The sequence below is a fragment of the Dipodomys spectabilis genome, unplaced genomic scaffold (genome assembly GCF_019054845.1).
Source record: "Dipodomys spectabilis isolate Male_0828 unplaced genomic scaffold, ASM1905484v1 ptg000175l, whole genome shotgun sequence".
Lineage (NCBI taxonomy): Eukaryota > Metazoa > Chordata > Mammalia > Rodentia > Heteromyidae > Dipodomys > Dipodomys spectabilis.
The window spans coordinates 9560830-9583039 of NW_024870852.1; the positions used below are offsets into that span (position 1 = coordinate 9560830).

At 41.3% G+C, this 22210-nt stretch overlaps 1 protein-coding gene across 1 annotated transcript; it reads right to left on the reverse strand.

The window, feature by feature from the left end:
- Positions 1–1695: 1695 nt before the first annotated feature.
- On the reverse strand, positions 1696–21985 carry Defb125 (defensin beta 125). The gene is made up of 3 exons (XM_042694638.1): positions 21914–21985; positions 17644–17943; positions 1696–1752 (listed from the first exon to the last, which is right to left on the reverse strand). The coding sequence occupies exons 1-3, from the start codon at positions 21983–21985 to the stop codon at positions 1696–1698; spliced, it is 429 nt and encodes a 142-aa protein (XP_042550572.1).
- Between the last annotated feature and the right edge of the window lie 225 nt (positions 21986–22210).

Here is a 22210-nt window from a genome sequence, read left to right on the forward strand (position 1 = left end):
CACATAAGCAAAAAAAAAAAAAAAAAAGCCGGAAGTGGCGTTGTGGCTCAAGTGGTAGAGTGCTAGCCTTGAGCTGAAGAGCTGAGGGACAGCGCCCAGGCCCAGAGTTCAGGCCCCAAGGCCAGATCCCCCTCCCAAAAAAAAAAGATTTAATATTAAGTTCACTCCCAGGAGACAGTTTTTTGCTAAACACTAACCAAAGGACATTTATGTAGGGATTACTTTCTATTTCTTACTTTGAGCATTAGGACTTATCTCTAAAATATTTAGCAATATTAACTAAAATACTCAGAACGAAGTCTAGACCATCTGAACCAACGGAACAGCACAAGAGAGCCTGCTCTTTGCACGCTTCCTCCCCAACCACCCCCTGCTACCACCCAGTAAATAGCATAATCTCTAAAACATTACAATTCATTCCCAAATTCAACCACAACGAATAGTTTAAGGGCATTCTGTTAACCCTCTATTTTTACAAGGTTATGCATATTTAGACATCTAGAAAGACTAGATGCTTCTAATAAGGTCTTAAGTTTCCCACCATGCATTAAAGTAGTACCAGATAAACCACACATTTAACTAAAGCTCCTGGGCTGGGAAGGTGGCTCAGTGGTAGAGCTCTTGCCTTGCATGCATGAGGCCCTGGGTTCGATTCCTCAGCACCACATAAGCGAAAAGAAAAAAGCCGGAAGTGGAGCTGTGGCTCAAGTGGTACAGCGCTAGCCTTGAGCTGAAGAGCTGAGGGACAGCGCCCAGGCCCAGAGTTCAGACCCCATGACTGGACCAAAGAAACAAAAACAAAAACAAAAAAACAAAAAACCCAAAAGCTCCAATTTGAAAGGAAGGTTCTGGCCTAGAACCCTTCCCATCTGCATCCACCCAGTGGTCAGGGTTATTTATGCATCTGCCATGTTTCAAGGGTATTTTAGCAATTTGACTCCAAAAATATTTACAATCTTCCTATAAATTTTAACACAAAATGTATTCAATGTATTAGTTTACTAGCTCTACTTTTGTCACTAGCAACCTTTTTCACATCTAGCAAGACTAGATATTGTAAATTAGAACTCATTTGCCCATTACTTACACTATCCACAGAACCAAATAAAATGAAATGCATGGACCTAAGGGACAATGTTCAATCCTGCAGCATCACAAACCATTGGTAAGAAGCCCTCAGTACTTCTCTGCCTCCCTACCGAAGCCAGTACAAACAAACACCTTGTGTACTGCTCAGAGAATTGGTTTCATCGTTCCATTTTTTAAAAACCCACAAAATTTCGTGATCAAGTTTTTTTGTCCGTCATGGGTTGCCACTTCCGGTGGTTTATTGGAGGTAAGAGTCTCACGGACTTTCCTGCACGGGCTAGCTTTGAACCATAATCCTCAGATCTCAGCCTCCTGAGTACCTAGGATTACAGGCATGAGCCACTGGTGCCCGGCTCGTGATACATTTTTAAATGTGCCAGTACTGGGGTGTGAACTCAGGAACTGGACACTGGCTCTTAGCTTTTCTGCTCCAGGTAGAACCACTTGAACATTATCTGCCACCACCCAAAGGCACTTCTTTGCCCAGTGGCCTGGTGGGAGCTTTGCCTTAGGCCCTGCAAGGTTGTGACAGGAAAAGCAGCAGCATGCAGGGCCAGGGTCTGAGAAGCCATTGCTGCCCTCAACTCATTGTAGTGGGAGAGGGGTTCACTGCTTTGAGGCTGGCATCAGACGGTAGGCAGCTACAGTCAGGCCTCCAGGTATCTACAGAGAGGTTGTAGCGTGTCCCTTGGCCCCTCCCTTTTGCCCTTTGGGGATCAGTGGATCTGGGGAGGATCTTGGGAACCAGGCAATGTTCATTCCTCACTGTGTGCTCTGACTATGTGATTTTTTTTTTGTCTTTTGTTCTGTTTTTGTGCTGTGTTAGATTTGTTGATTTGTACATGCTGAACTGCCCTTACATCTCTGGAATGAAAACAACTAGATTACAGGGGACAATCTTCAATGTGGCTTGAAGTTCAGCTTATGAGTATTAATTTTTGGGTCTATCTTCATCAATGAAATGGGTCTGCAATTCTCTATGGTGTGTGTGTGTGTTTGTGTGCACGTGTGTATCTTTGTTGGGTTTTAGTATGAGTACGATACTTGCTTCATAGAACAAGGTTTATAGTGTTTCTTCTCTTTTTATTTCATGGAAATTTTGAGTATTGGTGTTCGTTCTTTTTTTATTTTTTTAAGGCCTGGTAGAATTTAGCAGTGGATCATTGGGTCCTGGGCTTTCTTTCTGAGAGACTATTGTGGCTTCAATCTCAGTGCTTGTTATCAAGCTGTAGATCTATTGGTAAAGTTTATACATTCTCGGCTCAATTTTGGTAGGCCAATTGCTTCTAGGAATCTGTTTCTTTTAGATTTCAGTTTTTTGAATATAGGTTTTCAAAATATTCCCTCATAGTCTTTTGTATTTTATTACTATTTGTTGTGATATTCCCCAATTCACCTCTAATTTTATTAATTTGGGTTATTTTCTGCCTCCTTTTAATTAGATTAACTGAAGCTTTTTTTATCAATTGTATTTGTTTGTTCAGAGAACCTATTTTTTGTTTCATTTACTCTTTGCATAGCTTTTTAGTTATTAATAATTATTATTTAATTAATTTCTGAGCTTTTTTTTTTGTCAGTTGTGGGTTTGAACTTGGGGCCTAGGCACTGTCCCTGAGCTTTTTCGCTCAAGGCTAGTGCTCGACCTCTTTGAGCCACAGTGCCACTTCTCGTTTTCTAGAGGTTAATTGGAGATGAGTCTCATGGACTGTCTTGCCTGGGTTGGCTGTGAACCGTGATCCTCAGATCTCAACCTCCTGTTTATCTAGGGTTACAAATGTGAGTCATTGGTGCCTGGCTTTTTATTTCTTTCTGTCTGCTATATTTAGATTTGGCTTGTTCCTATTTTTTTTCTTTTTTACTAGAGGTATATCATTAGGCTATTTATTTGAGTTGAGATATCTCTATTTTTTTTAATGTAGACATTACAAATTACTTTACTTTTTGCTTTGCATGGGTAGCTTTTTTGCTGTGGTGGTTGGTTGTAGAGCTCAAACTCAGGGCCTGGACACTGTCACTGAGCTCTTTATGCTCAAGGTTAGTACTCTACCATTTGAGCCACAGTGCCACTTCCGGTTTTCTAATGGTTAATTGGAGCTAAGCATCTCCTGACCTTTCCTGCCTGGGCTGGCTTGGAACTGTGTTCCTCAAATCTCAACCTCCTGAGATGCTAGGATTACAGGCCAGAGCCTTTTTATTTTAAAATTTATCTTTCAATTATAAATGAGTAATTTCTTGAGTAATCTGCAATTATTTTAGTGCTTTGAATTCATTATTACAAATCATCTTTACCTTACAGTTCTTTTTTTTTTTTTTTGTTAGTCATGGGGCTTGAACTCTGGGCCTGGGCACTGTCCCTTAACTCTTCAGCTCAAGGCGCGCTCTCTACCACTCAAGCTACAGCGCCACTTCCAGTTTTCTGGTGGTTTATTGGAGATAAGAGTTTCACGGACTTTCCTGCCTGGGCTGGCTTTGAAACACGATCCTCAGATCTCAGCCTCCTGAGTAGCTAAGATTACAGGCGTGAGCCACTGGCGCCCAGCTCTTAAAGTTCTTTTGAAAGATGTCTGCTGTTATATTGATGGGTTTGCCTCCATTGGTAACTTGGCACATCTCCCTTGAAGCTTTCAAAATTCTTTCCTTACACTCTATATTTAATGTTTTTAATGATAATATTATATGGAGAGATTATATTCTGATTTTGTCTTTTTGGAGTCTTAAAGGCCTCCAGTGCCTGAATGCGCATGTCTCTCTCAAGATTTAGGAAGCTTTCTCCTACTTTATTGATATATTTCCCATGCCTTTACTTTACATCTTCTCTTTCAATGCCTATGATTCATAGGTTTGGTCCTTTAGTGGAGTCCAAGAGTTAACAGTATTGCTCATTTCATTCATGTTTGTTCCTTCCTGTTTCTTTGTCTTCATATGATTTTTCTATGACATCTATTTTGTCACCGAGCCATATTCTGTCTTCCATGTGAGTCTCTCTGTTGGAGAAACTTTCAACTAATTGTGTGTGTGTGTGTATATGTGTGTGTGTGTGTGTGTGTGTGTATGTGCGTGTGTGTGTGTGTGTGTGTGTGTGTGTGTGTGTGTGTGTGTGTTGGTATTGGGGTTTGAACTCAGGGCCTCACATACTCAGTTTTTAACTTGTAACTGATACTCTACCACTTGAACCATGCCTCCAACTCTGATATTTTGCTGGTTAATTGGAGATATGAGTCTTGTGGTTCTGTCTGCTCAGGCTTGTTTCAAACTGAAATCCTTGTATCTCAGCCTCCTAACTACCTAGGATTATAATTGTGAGCCACTGGGACCTGTCAGATATGAGTTAATGTGCATTTTCTGTCACAGCTTTGATTTGAAATTTTCAGGATTTCTATATTATTATTATTGAAGTTTCCTTTTATGCTTTGCATTATTTTCTTTATTTCATTCAGCTGTTTATTTGTACCCATTTAATTGATCATTAGTGTATATTTTGAATCCATTTAGCTCTTTATATTTTTAATTTTGTTATGGTATTTGTACATGGCTTCTTTCATCTTAATAATTTTATATGAATGGGTCTAACATCCTTAAATGATGCAGTAGAATGTTAGAAGACTAAAACTTATTTATACAGAAGTTAAAAAGACCTAGTAAAAATAAATGGTGGGGATAAGGGTTCAAGAAACAAGGAAGAAGAAAGATGGGGTAAGGGGAATAAACTGTGTGTGAGGCAGATAAGGAAATATGAACGTGTAACAACATCACCCAGTTATTGTGGAGAAATTGCACCAAGATATAAAAGTTAGAATAATAAGAAAAAGAGAGGAAATCACCAGTAAAATAGTTTGCAAACAAGAGATAGAAAAATGAAAAGAAAAAGCAATGAGAAAAATGACAATATAGAAGAGATTAAAAGATTGAAACAGGTTAAAAAAGATCAAAAGGGAAGAGTATATGTGTGCTAAGGTCGATCAATACAATAAAGGCGCTTCTCTAATCTCTCATCCTCACTACTTCTTTTTGTTTGCAGATTTCCTGTTGTGTTATCTCAAATATGCCCTTTGGGGCCTTGGATTGAGTAGCTACAGCTTGAGTACAATGTCTGAGGGTTTGGAGTCAGAGCCATCTTCTGGGGTGAGGTGGGCTGGTCCTGTGGAGTGAAAGTCTCAACCCAAGTCTGAGGAGTTGGCTTCTTTGACTTGGGTTTGAGTGGTGGTTCCCAGGGTGTTAGGTGGCAGTTAGGAGTGCATGGGGGGAGTCTTTGAACCTAGATAGCAGGAGAACAAGAGCTCTGCAGCCCACAGCTCATTCTTTGTTCTATACATGGAATCTATTGCCAACTCTGGTTTTACATGGTGAGTTTTTCCCTTTTCCACCTATTTCTCCAGTTGAATGTTTCACTTGAAAAATGAGGAGGAAATAGCTTCAGTCAGTTGTATGTAAATCTTAACCACTGTATTGGATGGTGGGTTAGGGCTCTAGCCAGCCAAGTAGCTGATATGTACACCTTTGTGCTTTTCTTTGTCTTGGGTAGAGCCTTAGATGCAGAGCTATAGCTAGCCAGCATACTAACTGCTGTACTCTCTCCCCCTCCCCCATTCAGCAATCATGGGACTTGAACTCTCAACCTGGGCACTGTCTCTAAGCAGTTTTTGCTCAAAGCTAAAAGTGTTCTACCACTTTGAGCCACAGTGCCACTTCTGGTTTTCTGGTGGTTAACTGAAGAGTCTCACAGACTTCCCTGCTTCGGCTGGCTTGGAACCATGATCCTCAGAACTGGGCCTCCCCGAGTAGTTAGGATTACAGACATGGCCCTTATTTTACCTGATTTTGCTATTAGGGTAGTATTGACTCTTTAGAGTGCAATTTGATAATTCTTTCTCTTTGTAGTTTTGGTAATAGTTTGTGAGGCATTTAATGTTAGTTCTTTAAATGTTTGGAATACTTCAGTAGTAAATTCATCTGCTCTGGGAATTTTCTTTGTTTAGAGATTCTCTGTGACTCATTTGACCTCATTATAGATCTGTTTAAGCTATCTGTATCCTCTTAGTTCAGTCTTGGTGTGACATATATATTAAGGAATTTATACACTTCTTCCTGAAAGTTTGTTGTCCAATATTGATTTTGACTCTAGCTGGGCACCACGGTATAGTCACTCCCAAGCTTCTTGATAGTGCTTAGTGATTTTTGACAAATTGCACATCAGATGGATTCCATGACAGAACTGAAGATACGCACTGTCTCTGCTGGCCATGAAGGATCAGCCATTTGGGTTGGTATGGAATGGACACAGTGAAGAGCTCAGTAGTTGACGACTCCTACAAGATAAGAGACCATCCCTATCCAGCTACAAGGATTTTTTTCTCAGGGAGCGAATAGTGGCTTCTCTCTTGTCAGTGAGGATTTCCTCAGGGTCTCTGTCATTGGAAGCCTCAGCAGAGGTGAGGGACCTACAGTCTTTACCCCCTGACTAGTGAGTGGTGTGGGCCCAGACATGGCACAGGGAGGGGCCATGGCAGGAACCTGGTTACCGGGATCACATCCAGTCCAAACAGCAGTGTGTGGTCAGGTCAAAGTGTCCCGCAGAGGAAGCATGAGGAGCCGCACCGGTGAGGCGTGAGCCGCAATCTTCCTCCTGTCTCGGCTAGTGGCTGTGCACCCTGGGAAGAGGCTGGTGGCTGTGCACCCTAGGAAGAGGACTGTCCCTAGCTCAGGACAAAGCTCCTGGGCGCTCTCTTTGGCTTGATTACCGTTTTAACCCTTTTTGTAAGTTTTGGTCTATTTTGTTTCCAGCTACTGTTTTATATAGGAGGTTTCTTTGGAGGACACTCTAATAATAAAATGAAAGCTTTGTCAGTAAAGAAAAAATGCAAGAAAAGGTCAAAAGCTATGTACATATGACCATATAAGATGATGCTAAGCGAAATAAACCCCAAGATAGGGACACAAGAGATTTTTAATGTACTATATGACTTTTTTTCTTTCTTTTGTATGTTCTTCCCCCCTGGTATAACCTCTGTTTTCACAGTATTTGATTCTGGTACCCTACATCTTGTATATACATTTTTCTAATTTGGGAAAGGGAAGGGAAATAACCAAATGCTGAAACAAGGATACAAGTTGACCCAATGTAACAATGAGATGTGCAAGACACTATGTTGAAAACAAACTTTACAACTTGTGGGGGGAGGGAGGAGTTGGAGAGGTGGGGAGGGAAGGGATAGTGGGGGGAAAACAAAGGAGGGGGTAACAATGCTCAATAAGAAATGTACTCATTACCTTACTTATGTAACTGTAATCCCTCTGTACAGTATCTTTACAATAAAAAAAAATGCAGTGGATGGAACAAGCTGGTTTTGCACATGAGTATGCACGCGCACAGGTGTGGATGAATTACAAGGTTTACATTCATATCTTCTTTCATGCATGCCTTCTTCCTTCTGCTATCCTGATCAAGGAGTTGCAGATTGAGTAGTGAGAAAAGCAGAGGTAATCTATGGTCTCAAGAACCATGTTCAGAATGAACTGTGGTATGTTGGGTCTTCGTCCGTCCCACGAAAGACGGACGGGGACCGAGGAAAGGTAAGTGCAGCTGCTCGCCCTTTCCCCAGCCTCCCTCAGCCCGGGAGACAATCAGACACAGCGGGGAGCCAAATCAAGCAGGAAGAAATCTCGTTTATTAACAGAGAGCAGCCTCTTTTAAAGACAAAAAGGGCGGGTGGCATGGCAGGGGAGGAAGAGGAACCAATCACTGTCAAGGTCACACCCTATCTTGCACCTAAGCTTTCTCGGGCTGGTTACTTACACACTGAACGGAAGGCAAACTGGGCTCAGCCCACTCTACTCTCTCCCAGCGCCATCTTTGCTGCCCATGTGCCCTGCATTGGTATATGTTTTGTAGTTTTGTTTATTTCCAAAACTGGAGTGAAACTGATAGAGTGAACTGAGTTACTATCTCCTTTCTCTGTAATTTATAGTAAACTTACAGTTTTATGGGCTGGGAAGGTGGCTCAGTGGTAGAGTGCTTGCCTTGCATGCATGAGGCCCTGGGTTCGATTCCTCAGCACCACATAAGCAGAAAAAGCCGGAAGTGGCACTGTGGCTCAAGTGGTAGAGGGCTAACCTTGAGCTGAAGATCTAAGGGACAGCACCCAGGCCCAGAGTTCAGGTCCACAACCGACAAAAAAAAAAAAAAAACCAAAAACAACAAAAAAAGACTTTTAAAATGTCTTACTGAGCTGGGCGCTGGTGGCTCACTCCTGTAATCCTAGCTATTCAGGAGGCTGAGATCTGAGGATCATGGTTCAAAGCCAGCCTGGGCAGGAAAGTCTGTGAGACTCTTATTTCCAATAAACCACCAGAAAACTGAAAGTGACGCTGTGGCTCAAGTGGTAGAGTTTGAATCTTGAGCTGAAGAGCTGAGGGACAGCACCCAGACTCAAAGATCAAGCCCTGTGACCGACAAAAAAAGTCTTACTGCCTACGTGGCATGTATCTATAATCCCAGCTCTCAGGAAACCACGGCAGGAGGATCACAAAGTTGAGGCAGACTGAGCTATATAATGAGTTCTACGGAAGAGTGAATTACACAGAGTCCATCTCAAAAAGCAAGCAGGAAGGAAGGAAGGAAGGGAGGAAAGAAGGAAGGAAGGAAGGAAGGAAGGAAGGAAGGAAGGAAGGAGAGTCTTTTTTTTTTTAATTTAATTTTATTTTATTTGAGAACATACTGTACAGAGGGGTTACAATTACATGGGCAGGATAATGCATACATTTCTTACCAAGCATTGCAGCCTCCTCCTTTGTTTATCCTTCACCTCCCTTCCCAGCCTCCCCCCTCCCCCCCCACCCAATCCTTTCCCCCCTCCCCCCCCACACCGACATTGTAAAGCTCGTTTTTGACATGACATTTTGTACTTCTCATTGTTGCAATAGATCCACCTGAATCCTTAAATGACTTGTTTGTCCCCATCTCCTCCACAAGTTATACTGACATCAAATATAGTGAAAGCGGGGGGTTACACTGTGGGGGAGGGAGGAAGGAGAGTCTTATTCTTCCCCTCAAATCATATGAAACAAACTGAAAGAGTAAGAGCATGAAAGTTGGGAAAAAAAAAAAAAAAAGCCAGGAGCCATTGACATACACACATAACCCTAGTTACTCAGGAGACTTAAGATCTCAGGATCACAGTTCAAAGCCAGCCCAGGCAGTAAAATCTATGAGACTTTTTTTCGGTCCGTCATGGGGCTTGAACTCTGGGCCTGGGTGTTCTCCTTATGCTTTTCAGCTCAAGGCTAGCACTCTACCACTTGAGCCACAGCGCCACTTCTGGTTTTTTTCTGTTTTTGTGGTGCTGGGGAATCAAACCCAGGGCTTCATGCATGCTAAGCAAGCACTCTACCACTGAGCCACCTTCCCAGCCCTCTATGAGACTCTTCTCTCCAATAAATTATCAGATAAACCAAAAATGGATGCCAGGTGCTTGTGGCTCAACGCCTGTAATCCTAGCTACTCAGGAGGCTGAGATCTGAGGATTGTGATTTGAAACTAACTTGGGCAGGAGTGGTGCTGTGACTCAAGTGATACCACACTGGCTTTGAGCACAAAGAGGCTCAGGGACAGTGTGCCCAGGCCCCAAGTTCAAGTTCAAAAACAACAACAACAAAATAACCAAACAAAAACAGAAAGTGGAGCTGTGGTAGAATCCTAGCCTTGAGTAAAATAGCTCAGGGACAGTGGCCAGGCTCAGAGTTCAAGCCCCAGGACTAGGGGGAGGGAGAGAGACAGAGAGATAGAGAGAAAGAGACAGAAAGACAGAGAGAGGGAGAGGGACAGAAAGAGAGAGAGGGAGAGGGAGGGAGAGAAGAGACAGAGACAGAAATCATATCTTCTGAACTTAAGAATTAAGACTAAATTCTAGATCACATTCTAACTATAAATCCACAATATAACAGAAAGTACAGTAGGATATAATGTGAAACATGAAAACATTTTTTAAAATTGTCCCATATAAACTCTGATTTTGTTTTGCTTTTTTCTTTTCTTTTTTTTTGGGGGGGGGGGGGGGCTGAACTCTGGGCCTGGGCGCTGTCCCTCAGCTCTTCAGCTCAAGGCTAGCGCTCTACCACTTGAGCCACAGCGCCACTTCCGGCTTTTTTCTTTTTGCTTATGTGGTGCTGAGGAATGGAACCCAGGGCCTCAGGCATGCAAGGCAAGCGCTCTACCACTGAGCCACCTTCCCAGCCCTAGTTTTGTTTTTCTTATGTCACATAAAGCTCATGGCATCCATGACAGCTTCACCTGGACAGATATTTCTATTATGTTAACTTATTCTTTTTGTGCATTTGTACCCATTGTCATAGATGCCTGCATTGCCTCCAGCATTGTCACTATGTAGAAAAGAGGCAGATAAGCAATAATAAATGAGTGCCTACCCCTGAATCCTTGTCTCCCCACATTTCCTTTGAAGGCTCTCTCCCAGAGACCTCACCGAAAGTATGCTGCTTAAATGATTGTATCACTTTTTACATCTCAGTATTTGAGAGGTTTGGAAAAATTGTTTGGGTGTGTATGTTGCTCTTCCCCAAACTATCATTATGACTAAATGTGATAAATTAAGGAACAAATAGATCAGAAATTCCAAAATCAAGTCATGCCTCAGTAGATCTCAAATAGTACACTGAATTCTGCCAGGAAGTTGGCACACTGTAGGAGCCAAACCAATTTGCTTTTCTTGGAACATTGAGATCTGATTGTACCGAGCCTGCAAGCATATCCCTATGTTTGTGAAAGCCCACAGGGGTCCAGGGGATGAACTGTATGTTTGTATCTCTACCCATGAGAGAAGACAAGAGATGGAGGAGGTAGGAGAGCTTTGTTGATAGGTGTGAAAGACCCTAGTCCCCTAGGATACTTTCATCAACGGGAGGGCGCCCCAGAAACTCAGACTCCAGGCCGGGAGATGCAATAAGCAAGAGGAGTTTATTCAGCATTTGAGCAAATGGTCTCTCTGCTTCGGCAAGGGAGAGAGCCCCGAGCAGCGGTTACAGGCATTTTTAAAGGCAGAAACCCCAAGACTGACACATAACACAAGGCGTCTGGGGATTGGCCCGTTTAGAGGTCACTATACACTCCAGCAATCATTTTTACTACACTGGGAAGTTTATAACACTCTTTGTAAAACAGTTGGCTAGGGGCAAGTCTAGGGGGAGCCGTCACTCTGGAGGGGAGTTTACATAGTTACAGGCTTGTGATTGATTAACATTTGGCCTAGTTTGCTGGACTTGCCAGGTGGTCCTTATCTTGGGTCCTTATCTTGGGTCCTTATCCTGGGTCCCATTTAGCCACTTAGGGAATTTTCAAACAGGAACTAGAAAAACATATACCTGTTTGTTCTTTATCTATGACCACAGACCACCAGAAGGGAGGGGGGGGGGGGGTTAGTGCTAGCTTGAGCAAGTTTACAAAAGCCAAATCAGCAGTGAGCAATTGTAAAATGTAACTCTAATTTTTAATCTTTCAGGTGACACTGATCCTGAGTGAAGAAGTTTGGCAGGTAATATCAACTTACATATACTAGATTCTCAAAAAGGTCTGCTTCATAGGATACAGCATATAGCTAGCTCACTTTGTTGGTATTGGTGAGACAGAATTCAGAATCAGAATAGCTTTATGTGAGATACTTGTTGTTCAGCACATTCCCTGGGTCTTGATTTCAAATTGAATGCATTTGGTATTTTGTTTTGTTTTAGTAGATGATTTATGCAGGTAAATGAATTCCTTCCTGATGTTTAGAATAAGAAAATAATTCATTTACTGTGTGTGCAAGGGGCTGTAAGACAAATGAAATAATAGAAAAAACATGAAATACTCAGATAATGTCCCTGTGAAATAATGTCGCTAATGAAAGACAAAATATTAATGACTTACTATTTAATAGTATGTGCTACTATGATTTGGCTTTGACTTAATCTATTATTTTTAAGCTATGGTAGATCAGGGCACATGTTAACTATAACTACTCCCTGGAAGAATTATTCTTTCTTCTATAATACATACATACATACATATTTTTTCCTTCCTCCTCCTCCTCTTTCTCCTCCTCTTTCTCCTCCTCCTTGTCCTCCTCGTCCTCCTCCTCCTCATCCTCCTCCTTGTCCTCCTCCTCCTCTTCTTCTCCTCCTCCTCCTCCTCCTTCTCCTCCTCCTCCTCCTTCTTCTTTTTCTTCTTCTTCTTCTTCTTCCTCTTCCCCTTCCCCTTCCCCTTCCCCTTCTCCTTCTCCTTCTCCTTCTCCTTCTCCTTCTCCTTCTCCTTCTCCTTCTTCTTCTTCTTCTTCTTCTTCTCTTTCTCCTTCCTCTCCTTTTTCTCCTTCCTCTCCTTCTTCTCCTTCTCCTTCTCCTTCTTCTTCCTCTCCTCCTCCTCCTCCTCTTCTTACTCCTCCTCTTGCTCCTTCTTCTTTATTCCTCCTTTTGTGCCAATCATGGAGCTTGAACTCAGGGCCTGAGTGCTGTCCTGGAGCTCTTTTTTTTTTCCTTTCTCAAGGTTCTACTACTTGAGCTACAGCTCTACTTCCAGCTTTTTAGTGGTTAATTGGAAATAAGAGTGTCACCGACTTTCCTGCTTGCGTTGAACCATAATTCTCATATCTCAGCCTCCTGAGTAGCTAGGATTATAGGTGTAAGCTACTGGCACCCAGCTTCTTCTATAATTTTTATGGTGTCATGCTATTCAGTCCACAGAGCTGTCTAGATTTTTGTTCTCCTTCTGAGTTGACAAAAATATTGATGAAGCTACTTTCACCTCACTCAATAATGTATGTTTTTACTGGAAGTCATATTTTTACTTTCTGAATGTAACTCCCCTTTCAGCTCAGATGACTACTTCTAAAGGGGAAAATGTGAGCGGTGAACTTTAGCTGCCTGCAGCTCAGCTAGAAATTATATTTCTCTATTTCTACCAGTTCAAACAGCAAATGAAATCAGCATGTAATAAATCAATCTTGCATGCATAAAAATGGCTTTTTGTGAGCCTCTGTAAGAATATGAATAGGTCATTTAAGTCGACTTATGACAAAAAAAATTCCAAAGCTACACTAAAAAGAACTATTAATTATCAAAATCTGGGAGCCAGTGGCTCACACTTGTAATCCCAGGAGGCTTGAACAGTTAGTGGGTCAAATGTCCTCTTTAGTAAAAATTTATCCATTTTTCTATACTAAGAATGTTTTCATTTCCCTTCATTTTTGAAGAATGTCATTGTTCGATATAAAATTCTTGCTTGATTAAGTTTTTATTTTAGCACTTAAGAAATGTCATTCCTTGCCAGATGCTGGTGGCCCATACCTGTAATCCTAGCTACTCAGGAGCTTGAGATCTGAAGATTGCAGTTCAAAGCTAGCCTGGAACAGAAAGTCCATGAAATGCATTATCTTCATTTAACCATCAAAAAGCCATAAGTTCAACTGGTAGGGAAAAATGTAGTTTCACTTCCTTTAGGCTTCCAAGGCTTGTGAGGGGAAATTCAGCTCTCAACTTTATTGATTATTGCTTATGTATAGCAAATTGTTTCTTTCTTTTTTCTTTTTGCTGTTTTCGAGTCTGTATTTGTGTCTTTTGACATTTTTTTCTCTTTTTTCTTTTTCTCTCTCTCTGTCCCTTCCTTCCTTCCTTTCTTCCTTGTTTTCCTTCCTTCCCTTCTTTCTTCCCTTCCTTCCTTCCTTCCTCTTTTTTTCTTTCTTCCTTCCTTTCTTCTTTTTCTTCCTTTCCTGTCCTGGGTCTTGAACTCTGGGCCTGGGCTCTATCCCTGAGCTTCTTTTGTTCAAGGCTAGCACTCTACTACTTGAGCCATAGTGCTACATCAAGCTTTTTCTGATAGTTTATTGGAGATAAAAGTCTCACAGACTTTCCTGCCTGGGATGGCTTTGAACCACAGTCCTCAGATCTCAGCCTCCTGAGCAACTAAGTTTACAGGCATTAGCCACCAGTGCCTGGCTCTTTGGACAATTTAATTATCATAGGTCTTATTGCAAATCTTGGGCATATATTGTTTTTGGAGAGTAGTTATTTTATTGCTTAAACATGCTTGTATGTTTATGACCACATAACTCCTGTAACTGTGAAACTTCAGCTGTCTGAACTTATCTGGCCTTTAAGGCAAAAGAATTTACTAGGGGCAAGAGGATGTAACTCAGTGGTAGAATGCTTGCCAAACAGGCAAATTGTCATGAATTTGATCTCTAGCTTCACAGGCAAAAAAAAAAGAAAGAAAGAAAGAAAGAAAGAAACCTTTAGGTCAGCAGTGCTGTAAATATCTTAATTATCTTGATTTTTATCCTGCCACATAATTTAAATATATCAGAACACCAGGTTGCACCCCATAAGTGAATACAATCATAATTTGCTAATAAGATTAATAAATTAATAAAATAAATAAACAAGTGAAAATATCCACTAGAGGGCAGTATATTGCAGGACATTCATTTTGTTTCAATGAGACTATTGATGTCTTCCAAATCAGGGTTATATTTTTGTTACAAAAGTCATTCATGGCTGAGTGAGGTTTGTCATGTAAGAAATCTATTTTTATTAACATACTTTAGTTCTACAAGGGAGGTTCATTATGGTGCTTCCACTTGAGACGATAACAAATCTAAAGCAATTTCACCCCCCAGCACTCCCCCCATCCCCTCACGCCCTTCCCAGAACAATTTCAACTGGTTTTATTGTTCTAGCTTCATGTATGCATTTGTAGTGCATAATTACATTCACTCTCATTTCCCTTCCCCTGTCTCTGTGGTCCCTGCCCCTCTATAAGGTCTGAGAAGCTGACTCTTTGGGGAGAAAAATGGGAGGTTGTTCCCTTCAGTTGTAATCACTGTTTTTCCCTATTTTTTAAAAAATTTTTTATTTTATTTTTTGGTCAGTCGTGGGGCTTGAACTCTGGGCCTGGGCACTGTCCCTAAGCTCTTCAGCTCAAGGCTAGTGCTCTACCACTTGAGTCACAGTATACTTCCAGTTTTCTGATGGTTTATTGGAGATAAGAACCTTTCTTTTTTGGAGATAAGGAAAAGTATAGTAGAGGACAAAGCTTTCATTGTGGAAAAAAAAAAAGGAGCTTTTCTTCATTTTTAAAAATTGGTATATAGCCAGGCACCAGTGGCTCACACCTGTAATCCTAGCTATTCAGAAGGCTGAGATCTGAGGATTGCAGTTCAAAGCCAGTCCAGGCAGGAAAGTCTGTGAGACTCCAATTAACCACCAGAAAACCAGAAGTGGTACTGTGACTTAAAGTGATAGAGCACTGCCCTTGAGCTGAAGAGCTCAGGGACAGCACCCAGGCTCAGAGTTCAAGCCCCAGGACTGACCCAAAAAAGGTATATATTAAATTGTACATAAAAATGGTCTCATCATTACATTTTGATAAGTGTAGCAATGTTCCTTGATCATGTTAACCCCCTATATTACTTTTTTCTCCTCTCCCTTCTACCTCCCTTAGAAGTCTTTTAATGTTGTGATCTTTTTTTGTCCTTTTTTTAATCCCCTGTTTTTCATACATGAGAAAAATCATGTAATACTTGTCTATATGATACATGATGATCTCCAGTTCCATCCAGTTTCTATCAAATAATGATTTCTTTCTTCATAATGGCTGTCTATTACCTCTGCTGTGTGTATATGTAACCACATTTTTTTATTGTGAAAATACTGTACAGAGGGGTTACAATTACATGAACAAGGTAATGAGTACATTTCTTATCAAGCATTGTTGCCTCCTCCTTTGTTTCCCCTTACCATCCTTTCCCTTCTCCCCCGCTATTCCTTCCCTCCCCCCCAATGCCAAAGTTATAAAGTTCGTTTTTCAACATAACATCTTGTACATCTCATCGTAACCACATTTTCTTTATCCATGTATCCATTGCTGGACACCCAAGCTGACTTCATGGCTACTGTGAATAATGCATAATAAACATGGATGTACATGTACAGCAAGCTGACCTTGATTCTTTTGGGAATATATTCAAATGCACATACTAGTATACATACCATGGATTATATGGGAATACCATTTTTTATTTTTTATTTATTTATTTTTCATGCGGCCCCAAAGGGGCATGAATGGGAATACCATTTTTTAATTGTTTTGAGGAATACCATACTGACTTCCAGAATGGTTGAACTCATTTACCTTACCAATGATAGTGAATAAACATTTCTTTCTCTCTACAACCTCAGAAGTATTTGTGGCACACTGAAAGGATTATAATTTACAGTAGCCTGTTGAATGTTTTTCATTTCTTTTTTTTTCCTTTTTTTCCCCCCAGTCCTGGGGCTTGAACTCGGGGCCTGGGTTCTGTCCCTGAGCTTCTTTTGCTCAAGGCTAGTACTCTACCACTTGAGCCACTTCTGGCTTTTTCTGTTTATGTGGTCCCAAGGAATTGAACCCAGGGCTTCATGTATGCTAAGCAAGCACTCTACTGCTGAGCCACAATCCCAGACTTCTGTTGTATGTTTTTCAGTAACTAGAACCTAGGAGCTCAAAGGCAGATTTGATCAGTATACTGTACCTCATGTGCCATGATTGCATGTGTGGTGAATATTAATTGTCAATGTAAGTGGACTCAAAGACACCTTAGTATATCTTTGAGATGACACATCTGGAGACAGATTATGAGGGCTCTGGACTAGTGAGTGGATTAATCCCTTAATGGCTTTGTAACGTGATGGCCTTTTGGGGAGGAGGTAGTAGGCTGGAGGAAGTAGAGGTGTGTCCTTGGGGTCTGTATCTTGTCCTGTCCTCTTCCTGTATCCTCTTTTTTCTCTACTTCCTGGTTGCCATGATTTGAACTGCTTCATTCCACCATCTCTTTTCCACCATGATGGACTAACATGACTAAAGTTGTGAACTAAAATGAATACTTTCTCCCTTAGGCTGATTCTCTCAGGTATTTGTCACAGCAATAACAAAAGTATCAAATACAATGTGTTTCCCCCCTCCCCTTAATTTTGAAAAAGAATGTAGAAAAATAGGGGAAAAGCCGGGTGCTTGTGGCTCACTCCTGTAATCCTAGCTACTCAGGAGGCTGAGATCTGAGGATTGTGGTTCAAAGCCAGCCCAGGTAGGAAGGTCTGTGAGACTCTTATCTCTAGTTAACCACCAGGAAACCGGAAGTGACGCTGTGGCTCACCTTGAGCCACCTTTGGTCATTAGATATTGCACATGCATGTCAAATTTTACACTGCAGCCCACAGATATGTACAATTAAAATAATTTAAAAGCAGACATACACCCAAGACCAAAATTGGCCCATGCATTTTAATAATTCAGAAGAATATAGGTGAAGAATGTAAGCCTCATAAAGAGAACTCTCCTAGCTACACATTCCTGACTTAAGGCAGCTCTCTAAGCTTGTCTCTTTTTTGCAGCACTTAAGTCCACCTCCATAGTCATTTCATCTTTGATGGAACCTTCCCAGTGACATTGCCTTGGTAGAAGTAGCTCCTCGAATCCTCGAGTCTTTCTATCTGGTCTATACACAGAAGGAAGGATTAAATAGCTCTAATAACATATACCTGAGATGTGTGCTCTACAATCTTAGAAGTATGTTGCTCCTTAGTTGTGGGGAAAGTTTCATAAGGCTCATTTGTATTAAAGGGGAATGTATCACTTAGATTCGGTGAAACAGGAAAAGGGGTCCAGTCACTGAAGTCAATGGTGACATCTGGTCGCATGAAGGCAGGTGGTGGTCTTCGAGTGTATTCATGTGAAAACCGCAAGGGAAGACAGCAGGACACCTTGTTCTTACAAAGTCGGATGTATCTTTCATTATCTAAACATCGTCTTCTGCAGTGTCCCAAGTCATTTTTCCAGCACTTTAGTTCCCACCAGCCTGCTGCAGGAAGGAAAAATAGGTCAGATGTTAAACTCTAGCACCGGCATAACTTCATTCAAAAATATATGAGTGTTGGTACCTCACATCTGTAATCCTATCTATTTAGAAGGCTGAGATCTGAGAATTGAGATTCAAAGCCAGCCTAGGCAGGATAGTCTGCGAGACTCGTATCTCCAATTAACCATCAAAAAGCTAAAAATGAAGCTGTGATCCAGTGGTAAAGCAGCATCCTTGAGCACAAGAGTTAAGGGACTGTGCTCAGGCCTTGAGTTCAAGTCCCAATACTGTAACAAAAAATACAATTACTACTCTGTCGTCTATACATATGTGATAACAAATACCAAAAAAAGTCGTTGAGAAAGATAGAGCCAGGTGCTGGTGGCTCACGCCTGTAATCCTAGCTACTCAGGAGGCTGAGATCTGAGGACTGGGGTTCCAAGCCAACCAAGGCAGGAAAGTCTGTGAGACTTTTATCTTCCATTAATCACCAGAAAACCAGAAGTGGAGCTGTGGCTCAAAGTGGTAGAGTACTAGCCTTGAGCAAAAGAGCTCAGGGGCAGCGCCCAGGCCTTGAGTTCAAACCCCGTGACTGACAAGAAAGAAATGTTCAGAGAATGAACATTACTGAGATACATTGCATCTGTGAATAAAGATGGCAAAGGAAACTCACTGAAAGCTGTTGAGTAACAGGATAGGGCAAGCAAAGGTAGACAAGGAGATTCGTTGGATTAAAGTACAGTCAAAATCATGTACGAAATACCATGGTGGAACCTCTTTAAACAATTACCATACACCCTAATAAGTGAATGACAGAAAGAGGAAATTACCCTCTTTGAGGTGTGGCTACTAGTGGCAGGGGAGTGGAAGAATGGAGAAGGTGAAGGCGGGTGAAGATGATCAAAGTACTTTATGTTCATGTCTACAAATGAAACAACGATGGTTTATTGAGATTGGTTTGCAAAGGGAAGTGGAGCCACAAGGAGAGTGGTGGAGGGGGTTGAGTTTGATCAAAGACACGACATGCATGAATGAACATGCCAAAATTAAGCCTCCTTATACAACTATTTGAGGCTAATAAAAATATAGTGGTATGTGACCTCAAAAAATTGTGGCAGAGAGGCTGGGAAGGTGACTCAGTGGTAGAGTGCTTGCCTAGCATGCATGAAACCCTGGGTTCCATTCCTTAGTACCACGTACACAGAAAAAGCTGGAAGTGGCGCTGTGGCTCAAGTGGTAGAGAGCTAGCCTTGAGCAAAAGAAACTCAGGGACAGTGCCCAGACTGAGTTCAAGTTCCAGGACTGGAAAAAGAAAAAAAAAAAAGTGGCAGAGAGAAATAAGTGCAATTCTGTAGAACTCTTAATTTCTTAATTTCTAATGAACCAGCAGGGAACCAGAAGTGCAACTGTGGCTTGAGTGGAAACCACAGTCTAGAGTAAGAAAGCTGAGGGATAGTGCCCAGGCCCCAGTACTAGTGTGCATGCATGCCTGCGTGCACGTGCGCACACACAGACACACAGACACACAGATTATAGATTTAAGATATCAATGACTTGGGTGATATGTAAAGAGGAGTATGAAGAAATTAACATGAATTGATGGTTTTCTGAGCTAGGTGATTGTGATTAGAGATTTGTGCTATTCCCTGAAGAGTAAAATCAGAGATAAGTGTGACTGGAGCAAAGAAAATGATGGGCTAAGGATTCGCTTTGGTGAATACAATATGGCAGTCCTACACATCAAGAAAGCCATTGAAAATACCTGTAGGATGTCAGAGAAAGAGATGTCAATTTTGGATTCATTTTTTGTTTTGGGTCCGGTCGTGGGGCCTCAACTCCAGGCCTGGGCACTGTCCCTCAGCTCTTCAGCTCAAGGCTAGCGCTCTACCACTTGAGCCACAGCGCCATTTCTGGCTTTTTTTCTTTTTGCTTATGTGGTGCTGAGGAATCAAAACGAGGGCCTCATGCATGCAAGGCAAGTGATCTACCACTGAGCCATTTTCCCAGCCCTTTGGATTCATTTTTTATAGATACCTCTTAAGGTGACAGAAATAAAGCCACAGAATAATATTTGGAGAAAAAGAAAAAACCAACCCTGACTGGTAGCAGGGGTGGCAGTGAGATTGGTTAAATCCAGAAGTTAATGTTAAGGTAGCTAAAATAGACGTTTTTGTAGATGTGAGTGACATCAAAATGGAAATGTCACAGAATTCCTAGAGTCTAACTTAACAATAAAATAATGACCATTGGGAATAATCTACAAATTGACTTTTTAAAAATAACCGGATTGCATTGCCATGGAGGAGGGTACATAAAGCCAAAACATTGCCCAGCTGGTGGCAGGTCTTAATAAACTGTTCTCAGTGTCAAAAAAAATAAAAATAAAAATAACGTGATTTTTAAAAGTAACAATAGCCATTCCCCCCCGATCCCCGCAAAAAAATCTCCATTCTGAAGCTATTATATTACTTGGGCATGTAATTGTTATTACCAGTGTCTCAAAATTCACATACTAGAAACTATGAAGGACAATGATATATATTCAAGCAATACAGACAAAATATTAGCAGGTATGGAATCAGTTAGATTCAATTTAAATATATTAATTGGACAGCAATGGACAGCATGGCAAAATAAAAAGTTGCTCTGTAAATTGTCAGATAGATACTCCATCACCTAAAAACATATAAAATAAGGCTCAGAAGGATTAAACAATTAATTTTTAAAACATAACCTATAAGGGAATAAGAGACTGACTTAAGAGGAATTGAAGTGAATCCTCCAAAACAAAAGAGAAAAATAAGCAAAAAGGATGTTTAGAAAATTTCAAATATTTGATAAATTGTATTTGAAGTTCAACTTGTTTATTACCCAAAGATGTCCCAATAAAATATTTTATTTATAGCATTTGCAAATAGTTAAAAATTGATAATACATTAAGCAGACAGGAGCAATAGATTTTAAAGAATTTTATATTGAATGATTTACATAGATGAAAGCGTGTATTAGCTATCCTTGTACTGAAAACAGAAATAGACTTATTTATGTGAAAATAACTTGAGTAAATAATTTACACAGCATTGATTTTTATTAACATGTCTTCAGTCATTGAAAGTACAATTTTCATTGGTTTGTGTCAGTTATATGAGGAGGGGAGGTTCACTGCTCTATCTCCATACATATTAGCACAGTATTCAATCAATTTCCCCCGCTCAAGCACACACCCTGCAGGCTACCGCTCATTCTCCCCTCCCTTCCCCAACTTCACAGACTCTTCCACACGACGGCTCTACAGAATAGATCATGCAGACTTGCTAACTACATGGAAGAACGTGAAAATGAGGGTGTCCCTCTGAAGGAACTTGGGGGACAGAAACATTTAAGATGGTAGAAAGATTTTTTTTGACAACTTAGAACACAAGAGTGAAATAGTCACAGTAGAATGGTGAGAGGCCAGGCTGACACCGGTAGCTGTACAGGGAGACAGATGAAGGAGCTCAGAGCACTGGGACATGTGCCTTTCAAAATGTCTCAGCTGGGTGCCAGTGGCTCAAGCCTGTAATCCTAGCTACTCAGGAGGTTGAGATCTGAGGATCACAGTTCAAAGCCAGCCCAGGCAGGAAAGACCATGAGACTCTTATCTCCAATTAACCACCAGAAAACTGGAAGTGGTGCTGTGGCTCAAGTGGTAGAGTGCTAGCCTTGAGCTGAAGAGCTGAGGGACAGTGCCCAAGCCTATAGGTCAAGCCCCATGACAGACCCCCCCCACACACACAAAAACAAAAAAAAAATAGTAGCTTACTAGATGCCTCTAACAAAAGAATCTCCAGAAAGGAGGGGCATGGGGCTGCCAAAATAACAGGAAATAACCAAAGGTGACTCTTTTTCTCTTAAGATACTGAGTGGGGGAGGGGAAGGCAGGACTTAACCTAACTTTAATATCCATGCTTTACAGGGTTCCATTTACCTTTGGCCATCTGAGTTAGCAGCCCACAGATAATGAAGGCCAGCATTGGGGCAGCCATGGCTCCTGGGAGAGAGGAAATTATGTGTCCTGGAGGACTGAGAACACTTTATATAGCTAGGTGGCCTACACTGGCTTTTTCTGGGTGATGAGCCAGAACCAGATTGGCAGGGGGAGAGAGGGGAATGTCATGCTACAAGGATCACCAGAGCATTGTTTTGCATCAGTGGCTGTGCATGGTACAATACTTTCCAGTTCTAGAAACCATTAAAGGGACCTGAAGCTT

Bases quoted from the DNA above. Each gene is read 5' to 3' on its own strand.
- Defb125 (XM_042694638.1), bottom strand. From the start codon at position 21,985: ATGGCTGCCCCAATGCTGGCCTTCATTATCTGTGGGCTGCTAACTCAG. The intron at 17,944-21,913 runs GTAAAGCATGGA...TGGGAACTAAAG, and splicing joins CCAAAGGTAAATGGAACCCT to TGCTGGAAAAATGACTTGGG. The intron at 1,753-17,643 runs GTATATGTTATT...ACCTCTCTGTAG, and splicing joins TTGTAGAGCACACATCTCAG to ATACCTGGAGGCCTGACTGT.